The sequence below is a fragment of the Cupressus sempervirens genome, chromosome 5, assembly GCF_028749045.1.
Source record: "Cupressus sempervirens isolate cs-2001-9-10 chromosome 5, ASM2874904v1, whole genome shotgun sequence".
Lineage (NCBI taxonomy): Eukaryota > Viridiplantae > Streptophyta > Pinopsida > Cupressales > Cupressaceae > Cupressus > Cupressus sempervirens.
Window position 1 is genome coordinate 259,495,067 of NC_143122.1, and position 20,605 is coordinate 259,515,671.

Sequence of the window (20,605 nt, forward strand, 5' to 3'; positions counted from 1 at the left end):
AACAAAGCACACTTGAAGGACACTACTGGTACCTCAACAAGAAACTGCGCAGAAGAGAACATCGTACGACAGATATTACAAACCGAAGTGCCAGTCAAGATAAATGATCTGCTACTCACAATGCCTCAACTCCAATCGGCACTCACAAACGTCCCTCCAATTGCTAAATTATCAAGAGAACAAGGGAGAAGGAAAGTGGAGCACGTGTAGAGGACCCGATGCTGCTAGCCCTCACATTCGGACGACATCCAGCGGTCGTCAAGATGGGAATTTTGGGAACTGTTATGACAGACAATTGTGGACATAAGGTCCAGTGTGAATGTGTTATTGGAGGATACTTGGAAGAGGTTGAGACAGCCGATGTTGTGGCTGCCTACATTCCAGTTGCTAACAGCGGACCAACATGGCATTAAACCTCTCAGCGTCCTAACGGCACAACCAGTGACGATTGGAACACAATCGTTTCTACTCAACTTCGTCATTCTGCTGAAGAGGAGAGGATATGACGCCATTCTAGACCGAGGATGGCTTGTACAAGCAAGGGTTAAGCATGATTGGGAGAAGAATACACTATCAATGGAAAGCAGGGGATGTCGATTCACTATTGATTTACACACAAATGGTGGGTGAACAAGCCGTATCATTTGATTCCGAAGAAGAGGATGAAGGAAAGCAATGATTGGAACCCAATCAGGAAGGAGTCCTATGGTTGGAAGGTGGATTGACGAACGATGACTTGGATTTGGTGAACGGCTTTTTCTACTGGTAGATGGAGGATTACGAGCTCTTTCCAAGCTGTAATATGTTAAGGGTCAACGAAGGTGAGAAAGAAGAGGGAAATGAATGTTTGAAGGAATACAGAGAAGCGGAAGAAGGAAAGGCAATTACAACAAAAGCTGAAGGGAAGAACATACAATACGAACCCAGCAAAAGGAAATATTCCACCATATGGAACACAATGAACGGACCGCGCAGAAAGAAAAGGTTACAATGCACCACGAATTTACCAGAAAGGTGCCGGTAGCAAGGAAAACACATCGTACGGTCTACATAGGAAACAAAGAGAAAGGGCTTAATAGAAATTTCAGAAGTACAGAGTGAAGATCCTAAAATCAAGAATACAGTTATTGACGGTAAGGAGTGGCAGCCGACGAAATTCATGGTACCGAGTGTCAAGAACAAACTGGGCGATATGGAAAACCTGAGAGAGAGATCGTGTAACTTAAATAAACTTCGATGATTGCAGGCACAAAAGGCCGTGGAGGTCACACAGAATAGGCACAAAGCTCGGCATGATAAACACCTGAAACTAAACAAGTTCCAACCGGGACAGTGGGTGTTGAAGTATGATGGACGGAACGAAGTCAAACTAAGCAAGTTTAAGGTAAAATAGGTCAGGCCATACCAAATTCGGGAAGTAGGTGATAATGGAGCAATAAAATTGTGGACATTAGATGGACAAGAAATACCAGAGGCAGTCAACGGTTCAAAGCTAAAGATGTACCATGCCAGAACGACTCCCTTGTCGTCACAGAACGACAAAGCTTGGAGGAAGAACTGATTTGAAGAGAACGCAAGTGGTTGGCTGAAAGAGTGTGGAATCAGAAGAAAATCACAAAAATGGTGTGTTCCATGGAGTTTTGTGTGGGTGTGAGAGTACCAATTTGATCTTGGCGATGGGGGTGCTGCCCCTCGACCCTGCCCTATATCGCGACAGGGAGCGTGCCCTGCGGGGGCACTACCCCTCAACCTCGCTGGAGGCGATGTTCCCTAGACCCCCAGTCGGTGCAGTTATCAGTCGTGGCAAGCGTGACCAGTTGATGGGACCTAGAGCTGTTGTAAGCATGGAGTGTCTGTATCAAAGGTGGCACTTGGAGTAGGTGTTTGGCGTAAGCTGTCTTGGTGGATGCATAAAGAGCTTGGGAGGAGTTGATCATCCAGTTGAAGGCAATGCAACGACACTTGGCTAAGGGTACCTTGGAGTTGGAAGCAGAGAAAGCAGCACAGGTGGCTATCAAGGTCAGCTTGACTAAGGAGACAGTATTGTGTTAGCAGAGGCTACAGATGCAACGTGGTTTGGAGACCAATTTGGTGCAAGCACAGGACGAATGCGAAAGTGGTGTGACAGAAATAGATTTATCTTGTTGTAGTTAGTCATTTAATGTATTATGTTTGTTAATCTTTCGGATATTTTGTAATTGTCATCCGAAGACGACTTTTTCTTTTGGGAGGATGATGTCGTTGGTAAAGATTGTGTAGCCGACAGGACGTATGTTGTCGGTAAATATTGTGTAGCTGACAGGATGTATGTCGTCAGTAAATATTGTGTAGCCGACAGGATGCATGTCGTCAGTAAATATTGTGCAGCCGACAGAATGTTATCATTGGTAAATATTGTGTAGCCAACGGCCCCTTCAAGAAGGTTCTTGTTATGTAGCTGATGGACCCCTTCAGGAAGGTTCTTCGGAAAGTATATATACACCCTTCGAGATCACTGTAATCAGGAGAAGCATAATGTAATGTCTTTGGCATGTGCGAAGAATAAAAGGAGTATTGTTGCTCTTGTTCATTGTCTGAATGCATTAATCTATTTACCCTATGCGGTAAACACCAACTTGATCTGGAGCATTCATCATATGCTATCATGTTAAACAAAAGATAAACTGTTCTTTGCCTCATTAATCTATTGTCACTTGTTCTCTGACAAATTTCCACCATAAAAAATTCTGAAGGCACCATGTCTATAATTCTTAGTGTTGTCGACTTTCTCCAATATAGTTTGACCACTGGAACCATTATAAATTTGTCTGTAAAACATGATCAATGTTTTTACTGCTTTGTGAGTCTATTTGAATTTGCATCCTTCACTTAGATAATGATCATAATTTATTTTCGTCATTGTTGCCTCGTATAAACAAACAATTCATATGCCAGCATGTGAAAGGCACACATACTTTAGTCACCCCAAGGAAAGACAATCACTGAGACACCCACTATACATGATAGCATTGATACTTACAAAATTTCTTGATATAGAAGTTCCTTCACCACATTATATGGTTCATTGTAATCACTGAAGGTATTATTCTTCACAATCAATGTAGTATACAAGCTGCCTTCAATATAATTGATTGTGTGCATGTGTGTCTATTTATATAGCCAATGCATATTAATATTGCCTCAAATGGAAATATTGTTGCCAACATAATCATCGACTTAATTGCCTTTGAAAAGCCTTCCACACATATTGTTCTCCTGACCTCTTACACAATATGGAGCACTCATGCTTGATTTAGATTAATGATGGTAATTTACAATAAACTATTTTCTCCAAACCATATAAACAACACATAAATATATATGCCACTCCATAATTTCCATTTTCAATCATGCTTCTTCTCTTCTCTATTAAGTTAACAGAGCTCTTAATGCACACTGCTATATATAGAGATCATATAAGTTAGAGGGTATATCTTCCACCGTATAAATCAAAAGAGTTTATCATATCGGATACCTTCTAGTATATGTACTTCCTTTTTGTATAGTATATTGAACTTCTACACAAGACAACTTCTTTAGTAAATTCGCCACCTTATGAATGAAGATTGATGCCTCTCTAAGCTATGTCACACTCCATTATTTCTTTAATCTTAACTCACAGGAAAATCAACCTTGTCCAATCTATCACTCATAGAGATTTGATTTATCCAGCACTACTTCAGGAGCTTGTAAACTTGGCTATGTTACCATGTTATTCTAATTGTCTATATTATTGATTGCTGAGAGACAAAGAATCAATCTTCCTTTATACCTTTTGGTGGTGGCCCTTCACCAAGGGACACCACTCTTCCAAGTTTGCCCCAATTATTATATAATTAATATAAAAATAATAATATAATAATTACATTATCACAATAATAACAATTATGAAAATAATTATTGTGTTACCAATAATTATAATAATTATATTACCCCAATAATTGTTTATCGATATAATAATTATATAAATAGTATAAGTATTATGTTATCAATAATATCATTATATAATCATAACCTTTATGTTATCTATGTCAACCTGAAGGAATCCGGCCATAGTTACAATAACATTAACAATACCCACATCTCTTAGTGAAAAATATTAATTATAATATAGTTGCACCCTTATCAATTTCCTAGCATATAGTGATTTGAGTGGCTTTCTTGTACCAATTCTCACACCCTCACATCTCCACAGGAAGCGTAGAAGTTAGGGGTGTTCTTGCCCTTTGCAATAAAGTTCTATTACATGTAGATTGAGGGAGACCCCTGATGAACAGGTTGTATAATTGAGGGGAAGGGGGGGGGGGGGGCGCTAAAAACTTTTACTTTGTCGATAAAGTCATAGATATATCTATATTAACTTCTATTTTATCAATAACCACATCAAGCAATTATAATAGATGTAAATATGAAAAAACCACCAACAAAAAGAACATCGAAATTTATGTTGAAACCCAAATTGTGAAAAACCACAAAGAATCTAATTCTCATGAAATAAACATTGGTTAAGGTGATTTTTACGAAGGTTCACCACAGGTTGGCTCATTGTCGATCAGGCTAACTACCCTAAAATATGAATATGGATAACTATCAACACAAATAGGCTCACTATCATAATATAAGAAATGAGATTGAAACCACCACTAAGATCACTGTCACCAACACTCTGTAATACAAACATGATATATCAATCTGCTACTGATTGCATCTACTTACACAATTATAAATACACAAATCTTTTGTTAGATTCGCATTCACTTTGCAAGCCACACTGGCAATTGAAATTGTCACTCTTCTTATACTATTTGATGTCATCAACCAAGTCAGCCTAAACCAATTTGAAATAGGTCACACCAAAACATTCCCACACGATGGTAAGGAATGAAATGTTGACCACCTCCCTCAATACAACACGCCTCATGCATCAACGCACTAAAGCATCACCATGATTTTTGGTACCACCAAATATGATCAACGCGTTACATAATAGCTATTGGAACCTAAACATAATGAACATGCTCCAAATAAGACCAAACCAAAATAATCGATCCACCATATGTTGCAAGTGGAATAGAACCACCACCAAAGAGGATAAGGATAAACTTTTAAAGCACATCCTTCCATGAACACTTTTAGCAATATGCCAAAGGATATTGGTACACATCAATTGATACAACAAAACAACCAAATCATAAATAAACCACAAGTATGCATTGAATATATTGACATCAATGACAACAACATCAACTTCACAATCTAACAATCTTCCCTTTGTCATTGATGGCAACATTCATCAATAACAAAGAAAAAAACTCACAATCAAAAGATAATAGCATGAAAAATATAAAAAAATCTTCTCTCGCTTTGACAACAATGACAAAGGGCCAAAACCTCCCTCAGTAATTCCCTCTACTCCCCTTGCTAGGAAGCCAACAAGCATTGATCCAAAATAGAATAAGCATACAATGTACTAGACCAATACACACAGTGATGTATTTACCGAATACTAGGAAGGAGCAAAACACCCAGCTTCTCCCTAAGATACTCAAAAGCATCTTTGCTCAAAGGTTTTCTAAATATGTCTACTATCTGCTCCTTTGTAGGCACATACTCAAGCTTTACTTCACCTTCCAACACCACCTCTATCAAAAAGTGATAACTAATAGATATATGTTTCATTTTGGAATGTTGCACTGGATTTTTTGAAATGTTAATAGCATTAGTATTATCACACAGTTGAAATCGGCACATCAAAAGTTATGCTTGTATCTTTAAAGTTTGTTTCATACGTAATACCTACAAACAACATGAGGATGTTGCAATGTATTCTGATTCAGCAGTTGATAAAGATATGCAATCTTAGTTCTGACTTGACCAGGAACTAATCAAGAGTAAATAAAGTAAGCTCCACCACTAGTACTTCTCTAGTTATCCAACCATACTACCTAATCTACATCAGTATAAGTTGACAGTGTGCAATCCAAACCTTTTGGATACCATAATCCAAACTCTTGTGTTCCCTTCAAATATCTAAAAATCCCCTTCACCACCATAACATGTGATTCTTTCGGTTCTTGCTGAAACTTGGTTGCTAAACAAATTGCATGCATGCTATTTTTTTCCTTGAGCTTAGACTCTGGCACAAGATAAATCCTATCCTTATAAAAAATCACATCATCAATTAACTTGTACTTGATGTCTTGGAGCTGCCTATCCATGATTTGACAAACTTGAGTATTCTTAGAATACTCAACCAGTAATTGGGACTTCCAATCTATCAATATCTTTGAAATGGCTCAACACCCGACTACTGAAGGTCTCTTGAAAAGTGCATCGGCAACTATATTGTTCTTACCTTAACATACTCAATGTCAAAATCATAGACCTAAATCTTGCTGTCCCACTTTTACTGCCTTTCATTGAGATTCTTCTGTTCTAAGAAATATCGCAAGCTGTTGTGGTCAATCTTAACTGTGAATTTGCCACCCACCAAATTTTGTCTAAACTTAGCTAAAGCGTGCATAATTGCTAGCATTTCCTTGTCATAGGTGGAGTACAATCTCTCACTGTCCTTGAGCTTCCAACTCCCATAAGCTATCGGATGCCTATCCTGCATGAAAACTATGCCAATTCCACTCCCTGAAGCATCACACTCTAAGACAAAAGGGCAAGAGAAGTCGGGAAGTGTCAAAATCGGGCATGTGCTCATCACCTTCTTGAGCTTATCAAAGGTCACCTCTACATCATCTATCCACCTAAATGCCCCTTTACATGTGAGATCGGTGAGGGGAGCTGCTCTCTGAGAGAAACCTCTAGCGAACCTCTTGTAATAAGAGCAAAGACCGAGGAAGCCCCTCAAATCCGATACGTTCCTCGGAGGTGGCCAATCTAGGATCGCTTGTATCTTTTCCTGGTCACCCCATCTGCACCAATTATGTGTCCAAGGTAAAGAATCTTAGTCAATCCAAGCTCACACTTTGATTCCTTCGCAAACAATGAATGCTCCTTCATAATGCTAAGTACCTCATCTAGGTGTTGTAGATGCTCCTCCCAAGTTCTACTGAAAACCAAGATATCATCAAAGAATACCAACACACTCTTACGCAACTATTTTCTAAAAATATGGTTCATACATGACTAAAATGTGGCCGGCACATTGGTGAGCCCAAATAGCATAACTAAGAACTCATAGTGTCCATAGTGGCATGGAAAAGTTGTCTTATGCACATCCTCCTCACGAACCCATATCTGATGGTATCCAAATCTAAGATCTATCTTCGAGAAATAGACTATCCCATGTAATTCATCTAGCAACTCATCAATGCGAGGAATAGGGTACCTGTTCTTAATGGTCCTCTTGTTGAGAGCATGATAATCAATACACATGAGAAGAGAGTCATCCTTCTTCACCAAAACTACCAAAGAAGCAAAACGGCTTGAGTTGGGTCTAATGTGTCCCATGTCTAAGAGTTCCTTAATCATCCTTTCTATTTCCTCTCTACAATGCATGGGGTGACGATAAGGAGTAGTAATGACGGGTTTGGCACCCTCCTCTAACTCAATGATATGCTCAAACACTCTATTTGGGGGAATACCCTGTGGTATGTCTTCAAAAACCCTCTTGTGCTTATCAAGCATCGGCTGAATGTCAACATGAAGCTGCAAACTGAACCTAATAAAGCCTTAGAGGAAATGAAATAGTGTGCTGCCCACTCCATGTCATCATGCCTCATAATAGCCTCCATCCTATGGGCTGAAATCAACCTAGGTTCACTCTCTAGCATGGCCTTGAGAATCACCTGTCAACCATCCAGTAAGAATTTTGGCTGCATTTTATCATGATCAACTGTGTACCTACCGATAGTCTGCAACCACTATCTTTCCAACATGGTATCTAATCCATGCAAATCAACAACATAAAAATCTAAGTGAATTGAAAGCCCTAGCACTTTCCCTGTGCACCTCAATCTATCGCCTCCTGCCACTCTAACTTCGAACTCAAGTATGTATCAACTTTTAACTTTCTCTTTGAAACACAACGCGTGCTTATGAAGTTATGTGATGCACTTGTATCTAAAAGACACACAATATGTTGCCCTCTAACTACACCCTTCAAGCAAAAGGGGTGACCTGTGGGATCGCTAGAAAGGGAACCTATGATAGGAGATTGTCCCAGAGTGGATTCCTTCTTCCTTTCTTTAGGAGGCTGCTCCTCACTTTCTTCCGAATCGTTGCCCCCTGCTGCTCATCCTATTCTTCCGACAGAACCTCAACATAATGTATTTTACATTTGCCAAGGCATCTGCAATACGATGTCAATGGCTCCCTACAAGTGAAGCATAGCTTCTTCCTCCTAAGTTCATTCTATGTCTCAAAGTCCAATTTGGGAGGGGAAGTCTCATATTGATTCTTGTTCGTCTAGAACGAAGTAGACCCCTTATAAGGTTTCTTAGGAGGTTGTAGTATCGAAGAAGGTGAGTCTAGATCATGTGCGATCTTAATAGCATCATCCAAAGTGTTTGGTTTTAGGACCTAACCAAACCTCTAAATCTATCTCATAAGCACTCAATGAACAGCATTACCTTATTTTTTTTGTCATATCCGGAACCATCACCGAGAACCGCTGAAACTCATCAATGAAGTCATCTAGAGATCCACCCTGTCACAACTGTGCCAAATCCCTGTAGTAGACCTCAATGTCCTTCCTATCAAAACGGGTAATCAACTTAGAGCTAAAAGTCTCATAAGATGTAATGAGACCATGACCCTAGGTGACCAGCCCATGATGCCACCAATCATTTACTGCTCCCTCTAGATGCATTGTGGCGAATCTAATGGCTTCTATCTTCAACATGGACTTAAGTGTCAGGTAGGTGTCTAGCTTGTGAGTCCAAGCTCTAGCGGATGTCTTACTACTACCATCAAAAATGAGGAGGGATAACTTGTTCATGGCATGCTTCAAGTCCCTATTTTGTGCCCTAGGCCTCCTGTCCTATTATGGTCTCTGTCTCCCTTTTTTGATTCATGTATTGAACAAAAGTCAAATTTTGTTTAATCTTATCAGGGAACATATCCCATTCATCATACATCGCCATAAGATTATCCGGAAGTAAGCCTTGTGTCGCGGGTTGGGCTACCTCTTCCTCGGCATTATTCTCAGCAAAAATGGCATCAATGGCCTGTCAATGTTCCATGTGGGGGCCCTAGCAGTCCAGGGTGATCCTGACACACTAACTCCTCCATTGTGATGACTAGGTGTTCTCTTGTGGGTTGGAGCTAGCTGCTGCATAGCACCTATAAGTTGTTGAAGTGCAGTGGTGATATTATTCTATCCATCATTAATAGCTCACAAGGTTTCCTTCACTTTCTGTTCATGTTCGTTCCCATCGTATGCCATTTGAATGATCTGTACCTATATGCTGTCCCAAAGGTTAGCTCCTCATCAATTGTATAACTGTCCTCAATATCAATTTGATCTGAAGATCTTGCCTATTTAGGTCGGATGTGACTAAATTTATATGGTTTCCTATTCATGCCTATCTGACATTTTTCATGTTTTAACCAACCTGCAACTTCAATAATTTTCCCACAAGTTGGCAAGTCTTGTCGCTCTAATACCACTATAATGATTTGATTCTGGTAAATAGTAATAAAATCAACTAAATTCAATGTAATGGAAAAGCTTGTAAAGAAAACAATTTTGGTATCACAACATACTTCCAAAAAATGCCACAAATCTAATGGACAATTTATCTGCTATAAAATTTATTAAGACAAATACTTAGTGAAGTCATACATCCACACTCAAAGTCTAACATTAAGCATTAACTAGGTGAACAATTACAAACATGAACTGAAAGTGGAACTTGAATGTAACAATGTATATATGGCTGACGACCTGCCTCCAGTCAGTCTACTCTATGATGACTGAGACTTTTGAAGCAACCTTCACACCAGTGTCACTATTGCCTCTGTGTTACCTGCTAGAAACGAATCTGATTGAGGATGGATCTGTCAGTGGTTCCCCTCCCCTTTAATCCCTTTCACCAGTTACTCAAGGCACACCTGATAATGGCAACTTACGGTCTGCAATATGTTACCTGATATATTCCGCTAGCTCCTGTTACCTCCATGTTTAATCGTCCAATCTACACATGACTGCTGAATGAAGTTGTGGGCGCATCCAACTGAAAGTGACATTGTTGGGTCTTAGGTAGTCATCACACCTCCACGGATACCTACCGTAGTTTCCCACTATCTTGTTTAGGAATGTCCCAATTGGCTCTGAAGTACATAGCTTGTTACTATTGCTACCACACGACTTCACACCTCCTCTTCTATTCTAAACCCTTGGTCATACATATTCACCAACTAACAAATCAAAAGGGACTTGTTCATACCTATCACTGCATACTGATTTCCTGCTAAACATGGGTCTGCTGGAGCCATATATTAATCTGAATTCTCCATACTCATACCTGGTGTGATCTCTCCAAGAGAGACTAGGGCTACGTCCAGTTTCTCCAATCCTCTTAAGGGGTTTTGTCCTTAAGAAAGCACAATCACATTTAAGCAACTTGTTTGTATTTTGATCAATATCATATTTTCATGGGGACAATCCCAAGGAGCTCATTGCTTTTATAACCTCGATATGAGCGAAAGTACAAACAACTAGGCAATGTGGGATAAAAGTCATTTTTGTCTTCTAGTCACTTAAGTTACTTTGGTTACAAAATGACTTTAAGTCATAAAGTAACTTTATAAATCCACTTTATAAAATAAAGTAACTTAACTATAGAAAAGCTCCTCCACTTAAATATTTCCCCAACGAAACCAAATAAACTCCTGTGACTGGCTAGCACTTCTTCATCAATGCCATTAGCCTATCCGGATGGGGAGATAGACTAACAAGGCGCTAGTAAGGCCTAGCGCGGAGAAGGGGACATTACAGAAATTCTCCAATCATTGATCTATACTTACTTGCATCTACTTTCGATGAATCATCCTCCTTAGTCAACTTACAACTGGTGACAACTGGGTACATAGTGCTTTAGAGTTCTCCAAATCAAAATTCTTCAACAATTCCTTGACAAACTTGGACTGCAAATGAAAATGTCTTTTACTATTTTGATTTACTTGCAAATCGAGGAAAGAAATTCAGCTGACCAACCATAGACATCTCAAACTCTTTTTGTATCTCCTCTACAAATTTCTTGCACAAGTCATCTTTTTTGCCTAAGATATGTCATCAACATAAGAAAAACAATCAGAATCTGATCTAATGAAATCTTGTAATACAAGTTACTATCTGCAGAACCATTTTGAAACAATTGTTCAATCAGATATCTATCTAATCTTCCATACCAAGCTCTTAATGCTTGCTTCAATCCATACAATGCCTTCTTCAATCTGTGTATAGCATTTGGATTCCTTTCTAATTAGAACCCTATTGGTTGTTCTATTTAAACTTCTTCCTTCAATTCTCCATTCAAGATTGTTGACTTGACATCCATATGATAAACTTTGAAATCCTCCTATTCTGCAAAAGCTAGAAATATTTGGATTATCTATATCTGTGTAACAAAGGCATAACTCTCATCAAAGTCTATACCTTCAATCTGAGGGTAACCCTTGCATACTAACCTTGCCTTGTCCCTTATTACCTTACCATTCTCATCCAGCTTGTTTCTAGTAAACCCACTTTGCACTGATCACATTCTTATCAACTAGTCTAGGCACAAATTCCCAAGTTTGATTCTTCTCAATCTGATTATATTCTTCCTTCATTGCTCTAAACCAATTTTGATCATTACATTATTCTATAGATTTAGGCTCAATTTTTTAAAGTAAACACAACAAAACTTGTTCTTGTGTTGCTTTTCTTTTAGGAACAACTCTATTTTTATCACCAATAATCTAATTCTCATAATGATTTCTTTGTACATACCATGGTGTCTTAGATGTAGATGTCGAAACTCGCACTCTCTCCTTCCTTTTTGTCCTCCTCTCCTTTATCTTGTGTGTTTGATTCATACCCAATGTGTTTCTCAGAAGTTTTCTGAAAATTCTCATCAACCCTCGTATTTGCACTTTCAACTATTTTGTTCAATCATTTTTTAATAACCCACGATAAAATTTGCTCCTTGTAGAATATCCCAAAAATATACCTTCAACAACTTTGTTGTCAGATTCGCCAAGATTGGCTTCATCTTTCAAAATGTAATATATGCTCTAAAGATTTTGAAAGATTTAATTGTAGGTTTTCTTCCATGCCATGACTCATATGATGTCTTGCCATACTTATTTCGATAAAAAAATCTTCTTAGTGTGTACATAACAGTATGTACTACTCTCCAGCAAACTTCTAGTAGACTTGTTTCTTTCATCGTAGCCCTTGTTGCTTCCTGAATTCTCCAATTCATTCTTTCCACAACTTCATTCTCTTGTGGTGTTCTAGCTACTAAAAATTGTCTTTTAATACTATGTTCTCAGAAGTAAATCTCTTTAATCAGATCTCAAACATTTAATCTTTCTGCCACATCCATTTTCAACTCTAGCCTTGAATATTCTAAGTTCCTCAAATGCTTATGATTTTTCTCTTCGAAATGCAACCCAAGTCAACCTTGAATAATCATCAATAAAAAGCATGAAATATCTCTCACCTTGTAAACTTCTTGTTCTCGTAGGACCATAATGGTTAGTGTGTGCTACCACAAATAAATTGGTAAATGAGTAGTCTATTGCCTTGAATGATTCCTTTCTCTGTTTTCCTTCCTAAGCATCCCTTACAAATAACATTATCTGATCTGCACAATCTAGGTAAGTCTCTTACTACATGAGATGAACTTATTCTTAACAAATTGTCAAAATTAATGTGGCACATCCTTCGGTGCCAAAGGAACATGAATTTAGTACATGTTCCTTCCAATCCTTTTGCCAACAACAATTATTGTTCTATGTCTCTTTGGAATCTCACATCCTTCATTCTTGAATATAATAATATCAGTCATTCTCACACATTTATCCAACACTCAACAAATTGTGACACAAACCCTTCAGATGATAAATATTGTCACTGTTATGCTTCCCATAAAATATTATAGAACCCCTACCGACAATATATGTTGCATATCATCACCAAGTCTAACAAGACCGCCATTATACTTGTCTAAGTGTTACAAATTTAACTTTATCACTAGTTATATGATAAGACCATACACTATCAGTCACCTGTTCATTTTTGTATATTCTAACAAATAAAGTAGTTTCAATATTATCATCAACTTCACGGAAAAAGTTAGAAATATTAATTCTTGTTTTTTCATCTTCTTCACCATAGAACAATCTTATGTTTTTGACTCATCATCCAAAATACTAGCATCTCCATTAACATGGTAAGCTTTCTTATTAAACTTCTTACACTTTTGTTTGGGACCTTTGTCCAAACACCTAAGAGCCAAATGACCAACTTTTCCACACCTAAGACATTTGAGCGATAACATGCCTTTGTACTTGTCAGTGCAATTCTTCAATTTCCTTGCAAAATTTGCTTCAAATTCATTTGATTCATCATCACCATCAGGATCTTAATTTGATTTAGTTGCCTTGAATGTTGTTTCAGATCTTCTCTTTTCTTTTCCAAACTTCCTCATCTCAAATGCAGTTAAATTGCCAAACAATTGTTCTTTAGTAAACTTCTTTGGATCATAAACCTCCTCGAAAGCCGAGATCTTGTCATTGTAGCTATCTAGTAATGTCATCAAGATCTTTTCCATGAAACCTTCAGCAGTGATATTGTCTCCTTGATTCTTGACTTCGTTTATTGCGCTTGCAACCATCTGACATAGCTTCTAATGTCTTTACCTGCTTCGAGTCTCAAATTTTCATAGTGACAGTTGTTAACTTCTTAGATAGCTTAACCTCATCGTTTCTATCATAAATCTCTTTCAATTTTTCTCTAACTTCACAAGCAGTTTTCAAATAAATAACTGCAGCTAATCCTATTTTTTGATAAAGCACTGGTGATAGCATACCTTGCTTTTTAATTCAACTCAAGGCTATGATTTCATCTCGAGTATTTACAGCATCCTAAGGGAACATATACTTTGTCTCCACATGCTTCCAGATAACTATAACTGATTGAAATCAAACATCCTCTCATCCACTATTTCCATGAACTGTAGCTGAATCCATCAAATATAAGAATGATTAGTCTGTGTGTCATTGGATCTGTCTCAAGTGGTTAAGCTCTATATGGAGGAACCAAACTGTAATACCAATTGTTGAATAGGCTGAATAACAGAGAGGGGGGCCAATCAGTTATTCCAAAATGCTTTCTCAAACTTTTACTTTGTCGGTAAACTCACAAACCATACAAATGATAATGACAGATACATCTATATTAACTTAAGTTCTACAAATAACCACTCAAGCAATTATAACAGATGTAAGTATGAAAGCACAGAACCACCAACACAAAGAGCACCAGAATTTATGTCAAACCCCAAATTGGGAAAAACCCACGGAGAAGCTAATTCTTATGAAACAAACACTGGCTAAGGTGATTATTACAAAGGCTTACTGCCAATTTGCTCACTGCAGGTTGGTTCACTATCAGTTGGGCCAACTACCCTAAATAATGAATATGGCTAACAGACATTGCAAATAGGCTTACTAACAAAATATAAGAAATGTGATTGAATTCACCACCAACACACTGCAATACAGAAATGATATTTCAATCTGCTACCAATTGCATCTACTTACACAATCATTAACGCACAGATCTTCTCTTGTCAGATTCACATTCACTTTGCATTTAAGCATCACACAAGCCACACAAACAAGTGAAAGCATCACTCTTCTTATCCTGCTTGATGCCATCAACCAAGTTGGCCTAAAGCAATTTAAAATAGGTCACACCGAAACATTCCCGCAATGGTAAGGAATGAAATGTTAACCACCTTGCATAAGACAACACACCTCGTGCATATCAACAAACTAGACCATCACCAACACTTATGGCACTAAGTAATATGATAAACATGTTACACTAACTGTTGGGACAACATGCTCCAAATAGGACCAAACCCAAACAATTGATCCACCATATGTCGCACGTGGAATAGAACCACCATTGAAGCAGAGAAGGATAAACATTTAAAGCACATCCTTTCTTGACCTCTTTTACCGATAAGCCAAGGATATCGGCACACATCAGCCGATAGAACAAAACAGCCAAATCATAAGAAAAACCACAAATGTGTATCAGATATATTGACATCAACAACAACAACATCAACTTCACATTCTAATATCCCCATCTTGTTTTGCAACATGAAGACCTGGGGAAAAAGTTGCAAAAATTTCAAGACACACCCAATACTTGCCATGATTTATTGTAAAAACAGTCATTTTTTCATCAAACTCACCAAAAAAAACATGTGGTAATTTCCTCATGCAATGAGTGCTAAGTGTTCCATTTATTCTCATGAGAGATGGGTTCATGTGAACTACTACTAATGAAACTTGGGTAAATGAGTTTGAATCAAAACCTACATAGTTGAATCTTGATAGCAAATCACAATTTCCTCATAACTCACCAAAACCATCTGATTTTTCCATAAAAATTTGCCCAAAATGAATATAAAGCTTTTTTACCTAAAGTTGAAAATTTAAATTGATTTGCATTTTCACATTTGTGGAATTGATGGTGCGGCAAGCATGGGATTGGTAACCAGTAAATCATTTTTTTTCCTTTTCATTTTTGTAATTTCCACCTTCATTTCTATCATCTCCTTGTTTGCAAATTGATAGAGGGAATCTCCCTATAGGCTTGAAATTTCATAACTTAAAATTTGAATAAAATTTAATGTCAAACAGCCAGCCAAGACAAGAGACCATAACAAATCAATATTTTCTCTACTAAGAGTGTTGATACATTGTTTTACGCCAAAATGTTCAACAATCTTTCACAAGTTAACACTCTTTTTGAAGTTCTTTTCCCTTTCTATGCTGAACTCTGAAAAAATGAAAATGCTGATTCAAAGATTAATAATCAGTCACATGTGGAATCAAAATAAAAATTCAAAAAACTAAAAAAAATTCTTAGTTATTTCTTTAGTTTTACTCTACACCCATGATTTGGCCTATTAGACTTATTTTTCTGAAGTTAGGAACTTGAATAATGGTAAAACAATTTCCTCAGTTGGAATCAAACTAAATTATGGTGTCTGTCTCTTTTGGCACGACTGACAATTACATCCAAGTACTTGAATCAGCTCACCCATTTAAAGAGTCTATTTTTGGTGTGAAGCCAAAATCTTTAAATATTTTCCTTCAAATCAAAACTATGTAATATTTTGAAATTCGTATACCACACAACAAATTAACAAAAGCTGGGATTACCTTGCAGCTATGTGGGTAGAAAAGACCCTCAGCCAATGGGGCACAAATAAGGACCCAGTGCCCAGGCAAATAATGTATGCACTTTATTCTCTTTAGGTTAACAACACATACTTGCAACTTGCCTGGCTAGTCACTAATTTGAAATAGGGTCAACGTTGTGGTAAATGATCTATCTCTAACTCAGCCTAGTCGACTTGACAGAATCAGTTCATTTTTATTTGCAATAATTTTATAAAAAAGTTACAGCTTATACTTGATTGCTTATTCTGTTTTTAAAACTTCGAGTTTATTTGCAAAAACATAATGATTTCTAAGTGGAAAACAATATTAAAAATATATCTTTAAGTACCAAATTTCATTCATAAGAGAATGCTATTGATATATTCAGATCTCCTTAATTATGTTAATCTTATGCAAAACTTAGAACGATAGAATAATATGTGCAATATTAAAAATATGTTTTTAAGTACCAAGTTTCATTCATAAGAGAACACTATTGATATATTAAGATCTCCTTTAAGTATGTTAATTTTAGGAAAAATTTGGAACTATACAATGTATGTTGTACATAATGGAAATTAATTGTATAGTGATCAATTGCCAGATTCAGTATCATGAAGTCAAATCAGCAACATTACTTCAGCCCTAGGATGGTAATTTGTCTATTTATCTCTGATTGACTCTCATTTTTGTCACTCAAATTTGACAATGCACCAAAAATAAATTTGGTATGTAAGAACTGTAAAAAACTAGCTAAAAGGCCTGACATATATGCATCAGTGCCCTATTAGACCAATTCCATCATTAACTTTTATAAGCTTGTTCATAGTATTCCTCTGACATACTTAAATTGTATTACACCTACTACTAATGCCCCAAAACATTCTAATTGTACAGGCAAACATGTCAATGATTGATACATGTGTTCATAGGCAAACAGGCTATTAAAAGAGAAAAAGACACCTTCATTATGGTCAAACTACTCATGACAGCCAATTGATATGTCAGATGTCCAAATAAAGTCGAACAAGCACCAAGGAAGCAAAAGGTATCCGTAATCTCCACTCCCTTTTATTTTTATTAAGAGATCTCCCTTTGCCTAGCAACTCCCTATTCAGCTTAACATCAGCTAGTCTCCATGTACAGTAACCTGATACCATTTCAACATTATCAAGTAGGAAAACTCCATCATGCTGTCGGCCTCCATGTTGAGCTCCAATAGTCTCTTCAACATATCTCACATACATAGGCAGGCCCTTGAAGCGTTCCAAGTCTTTAGGTACTCTAACAACCCTTTCTGCGCCAGGAGATGAAACCTGAATGAAAAAGGATGCAATCAAACTTGGCCTGTCGAACAAGCCCGCTTTTACAGAAAAAAATCCTTGGCAAATTTGTTTTATAACTGGTTTAGCAATCGCTTTGATGCTTGTGCTTAGGGAGATCAGGATATAAGACTTGAACACTACTTACCGTTCTAATGTAATAGCTAGCCCAGTTGATTTATCACAAACTTTACAATAATGTATTTTGAGGCTCTAGTCTCTCAGAGGCTTCATGCTATAAGATAAAATGCCTAAGCTAAGAAATCCTCGCTGAATTCCAAATCCAGATGTTAAGCGCTACTGTAAACTCAACCAAAGAAGATTCAAACAGGCAGAGAAGTGACTAACAAGGAAATCAACTCAAGTTTGGTATGTATCTTAACAAACTAGTTATCATGAGAAGAGAACCATCAGTTTCTATTTTCTGTGAACAATGTCCTTTGATTGTTATCTCTGAAGAGTTGCAGGGACAAGTACTCTAATTTTCTTTTAGTTAAATCAAAGTGCTGGAAGCATCTGCAAGAGAATGAATATTATAATTATTATTTCCAAATTTTCAACTTGTCTAACAAAATCTTATCAAGACTACATTTTACTAATATCGAGCAGAAACTGATGTCATGATACTCCTGCATTTATAGAGATCCTTAATTTAAAGTCAAACATTAGTATACTGTCCACTCCTCAGCCTTAATTAGCAAATCAACCTTCGTACAAAGTTTGGGAGGCAACTCTTTCAACTTTGTTATAAGAAATGAAGTTTAAATTACTCTTTGATACTATGTGAACTTTGCCTTTTGAGTTTTAAAACCAGGTCTAGCCAAATTGAATGGGTGCACATAAAGAATCCCTCAACACATCAGCTCAAGTAGATTTGTTCTTACTTTTAATGCTATCGTGTAAATGTCATTTTTTGTAGGACTCTTTCAGTTGTAGATATAATATCTTGGTGAAAACAATACACTTACTTGGCCTTGTACTCATTGTAGTTAGCAATAGATTCAATCCAATGTTCTGTCATGTCTCCTCTTTAAGCCAGGCCCATGTCTAATTGCTATTACCGCTTTTGGCCCCTTGCGAGCTAGTTAGCCATTCAAGGGGGCACAGTTGTGCACCTAATTTTGAATTTATATTTGTGGCATAGCCGACTCCTTTTATAGGTGTTTAAGTTTCCTATTTAAGGGAGCTTATTGTAAGATCATTAACATCAATTCAACAATTCATCTTCTTGTGTTTGCCATACCTATTTGGAAATTGAATTGGAAAACAGTTATAAAGGTGATAAATCCTCCCTACTTTGTTAATTTCTCTAGTAAGGCGAAATCACTCCATGACCTAATTCGACTAATTGCAGCAATACCTTTCTTTTGCAGATCAGAGGTTTTGTTACAAGTGGTTTCCATTGTACCAAAAGATCGACCTGCCAATGCCCAATACAACCACTAGACTTATAGAATCCATGGAAGGTGATTAGTCCCTTGTCATGAACCCAGAGGGAGTGCTGAACATTTTGCCAACAATCTCCCCCTCAATGTTACCCGAAGGGATTCGAATGTGTGTCCAAGCTCTAATACCACTCGTTACAAGTGTCGTTGTCGTTACACCAAATAATCGACATGTCAATGCCCGATGCAACCACTGGAGTTATCAAATCCAAAGGAGGCAATTAGTCTCTTGTCACAAACCCCAAGACAAGCACTGACCATTTTGCCAGCAGATTTATCATATGAACGACAATGATACATCCCTTGAGCGATCAGATCTGAAGGTCTATCATAGCAATTGCATCCTTGATGAAAATGATGATTTATGCAAACAATTGCAATTAGATTGGTTGGCCATTTGGAGGAAAGAACATGTGGTATCACCTAATGTGTATGAATTCTCCAAAAGGTTTTGAGCATAAAATTGGAAAGCTCAAAAAGCACATGACTAAAAATGAACTAATAGGCTACAGGTTGCAAGATCTTTGGAAAAGAGAAAGAACAAAATGAGAAGAGAGAAAATTTGTTTCACTTACCATGAAAGTTGGACATCTAATCATGTTTGTGGGTATTCTAATGAAGATAGTGCAGCCAAAGAAATTCAGAACAGCAACAAAAATGATAGGAATTTCACAGATTTGCCCCCACAAAATAACACAAATATTGGTGGGGAGATAAGTCCAGTTTTTGTTAATGGTGTAGGATATACAAATCTCTACATTAGTGATTTTGAGGTTGTAATCAAAACGCATTCTGTTGAGGATAGTCTTACTCAATCTGAGAGACTGTTTGGATCTCAAGATCGTGAAAATTTTTTGAGAATGATGAGATGACAGAAACCTTGCCCTTGCATAAAAATCAATCAAATAGGGAGCATGACGCCTACGATAATATTGATGACCCCCTTGAGAGGAGTGATGAATCATGTGTTCTTTATGCAGCAACTCATTTAGGCATGATAGTGAGTTAAGGGGCCAAAAAAAGATAGCACCCCAGGATGATGGTGAAAATGATGAGAGGCATGCTTTGAAGAAGCAGCTGAAAGTTACTAAAGATATGATTGTTGCAGTCTTAGTGTGATATAATGAAACTCACACGACCCTTAAAATCTCTACAAGAAGGCTCAAATGGAAAAGAGGAAGAAGGAAATGGAAGGTGATTCTTATATTGTTGATTTACAGAGAGTCAAAGTAACCTTTGAGTCTTTCAAATCAAATTATCTATGTCTATTTTCAGACAGGAATTACATTTTAAAGGTTGTTGATCAATTGAGGAAAAAACAGTATGAGATTAATAATCTCAACAAAGAGCTTAATGTTGCTCAGGAAACATTGGTTAACAATCGGGTTGCCC

The 20,605-nt window shown here is 37.2% G+C and overlaps 1 protein-coding gene across 2 annotated transcripts in view; it reads right to left on the minus strand.

Moving 5' to 3' along the window:
• The window catches only part of LOC149555531 (uncharacterized), a 130,498-nt gene that overhangs the window by 6,389 nt on the left and 103,504 nt on the right, over positions 1–20,605 (minus strand). Inside the window, exon 5 of one of the 2 annotated variants that reach the window (XM_089829620.1) lies at positions 16,949–17,762. The exons of the other annotated variant lie outside the window; for it this stretch is intronic. Within the exon in view, the coding sequence (XP_089685746.1) occupies positions 17,451–17,762 (312 nt within the window). The 3' untranslated portion in view covers positions 16,949–17,450. Of the gene's footprint in view, positions 1–16,948; positions 17,763–20,605 lie in introns of those variants that run through there. 2 annotated transcript variants of the gene reach the window in all.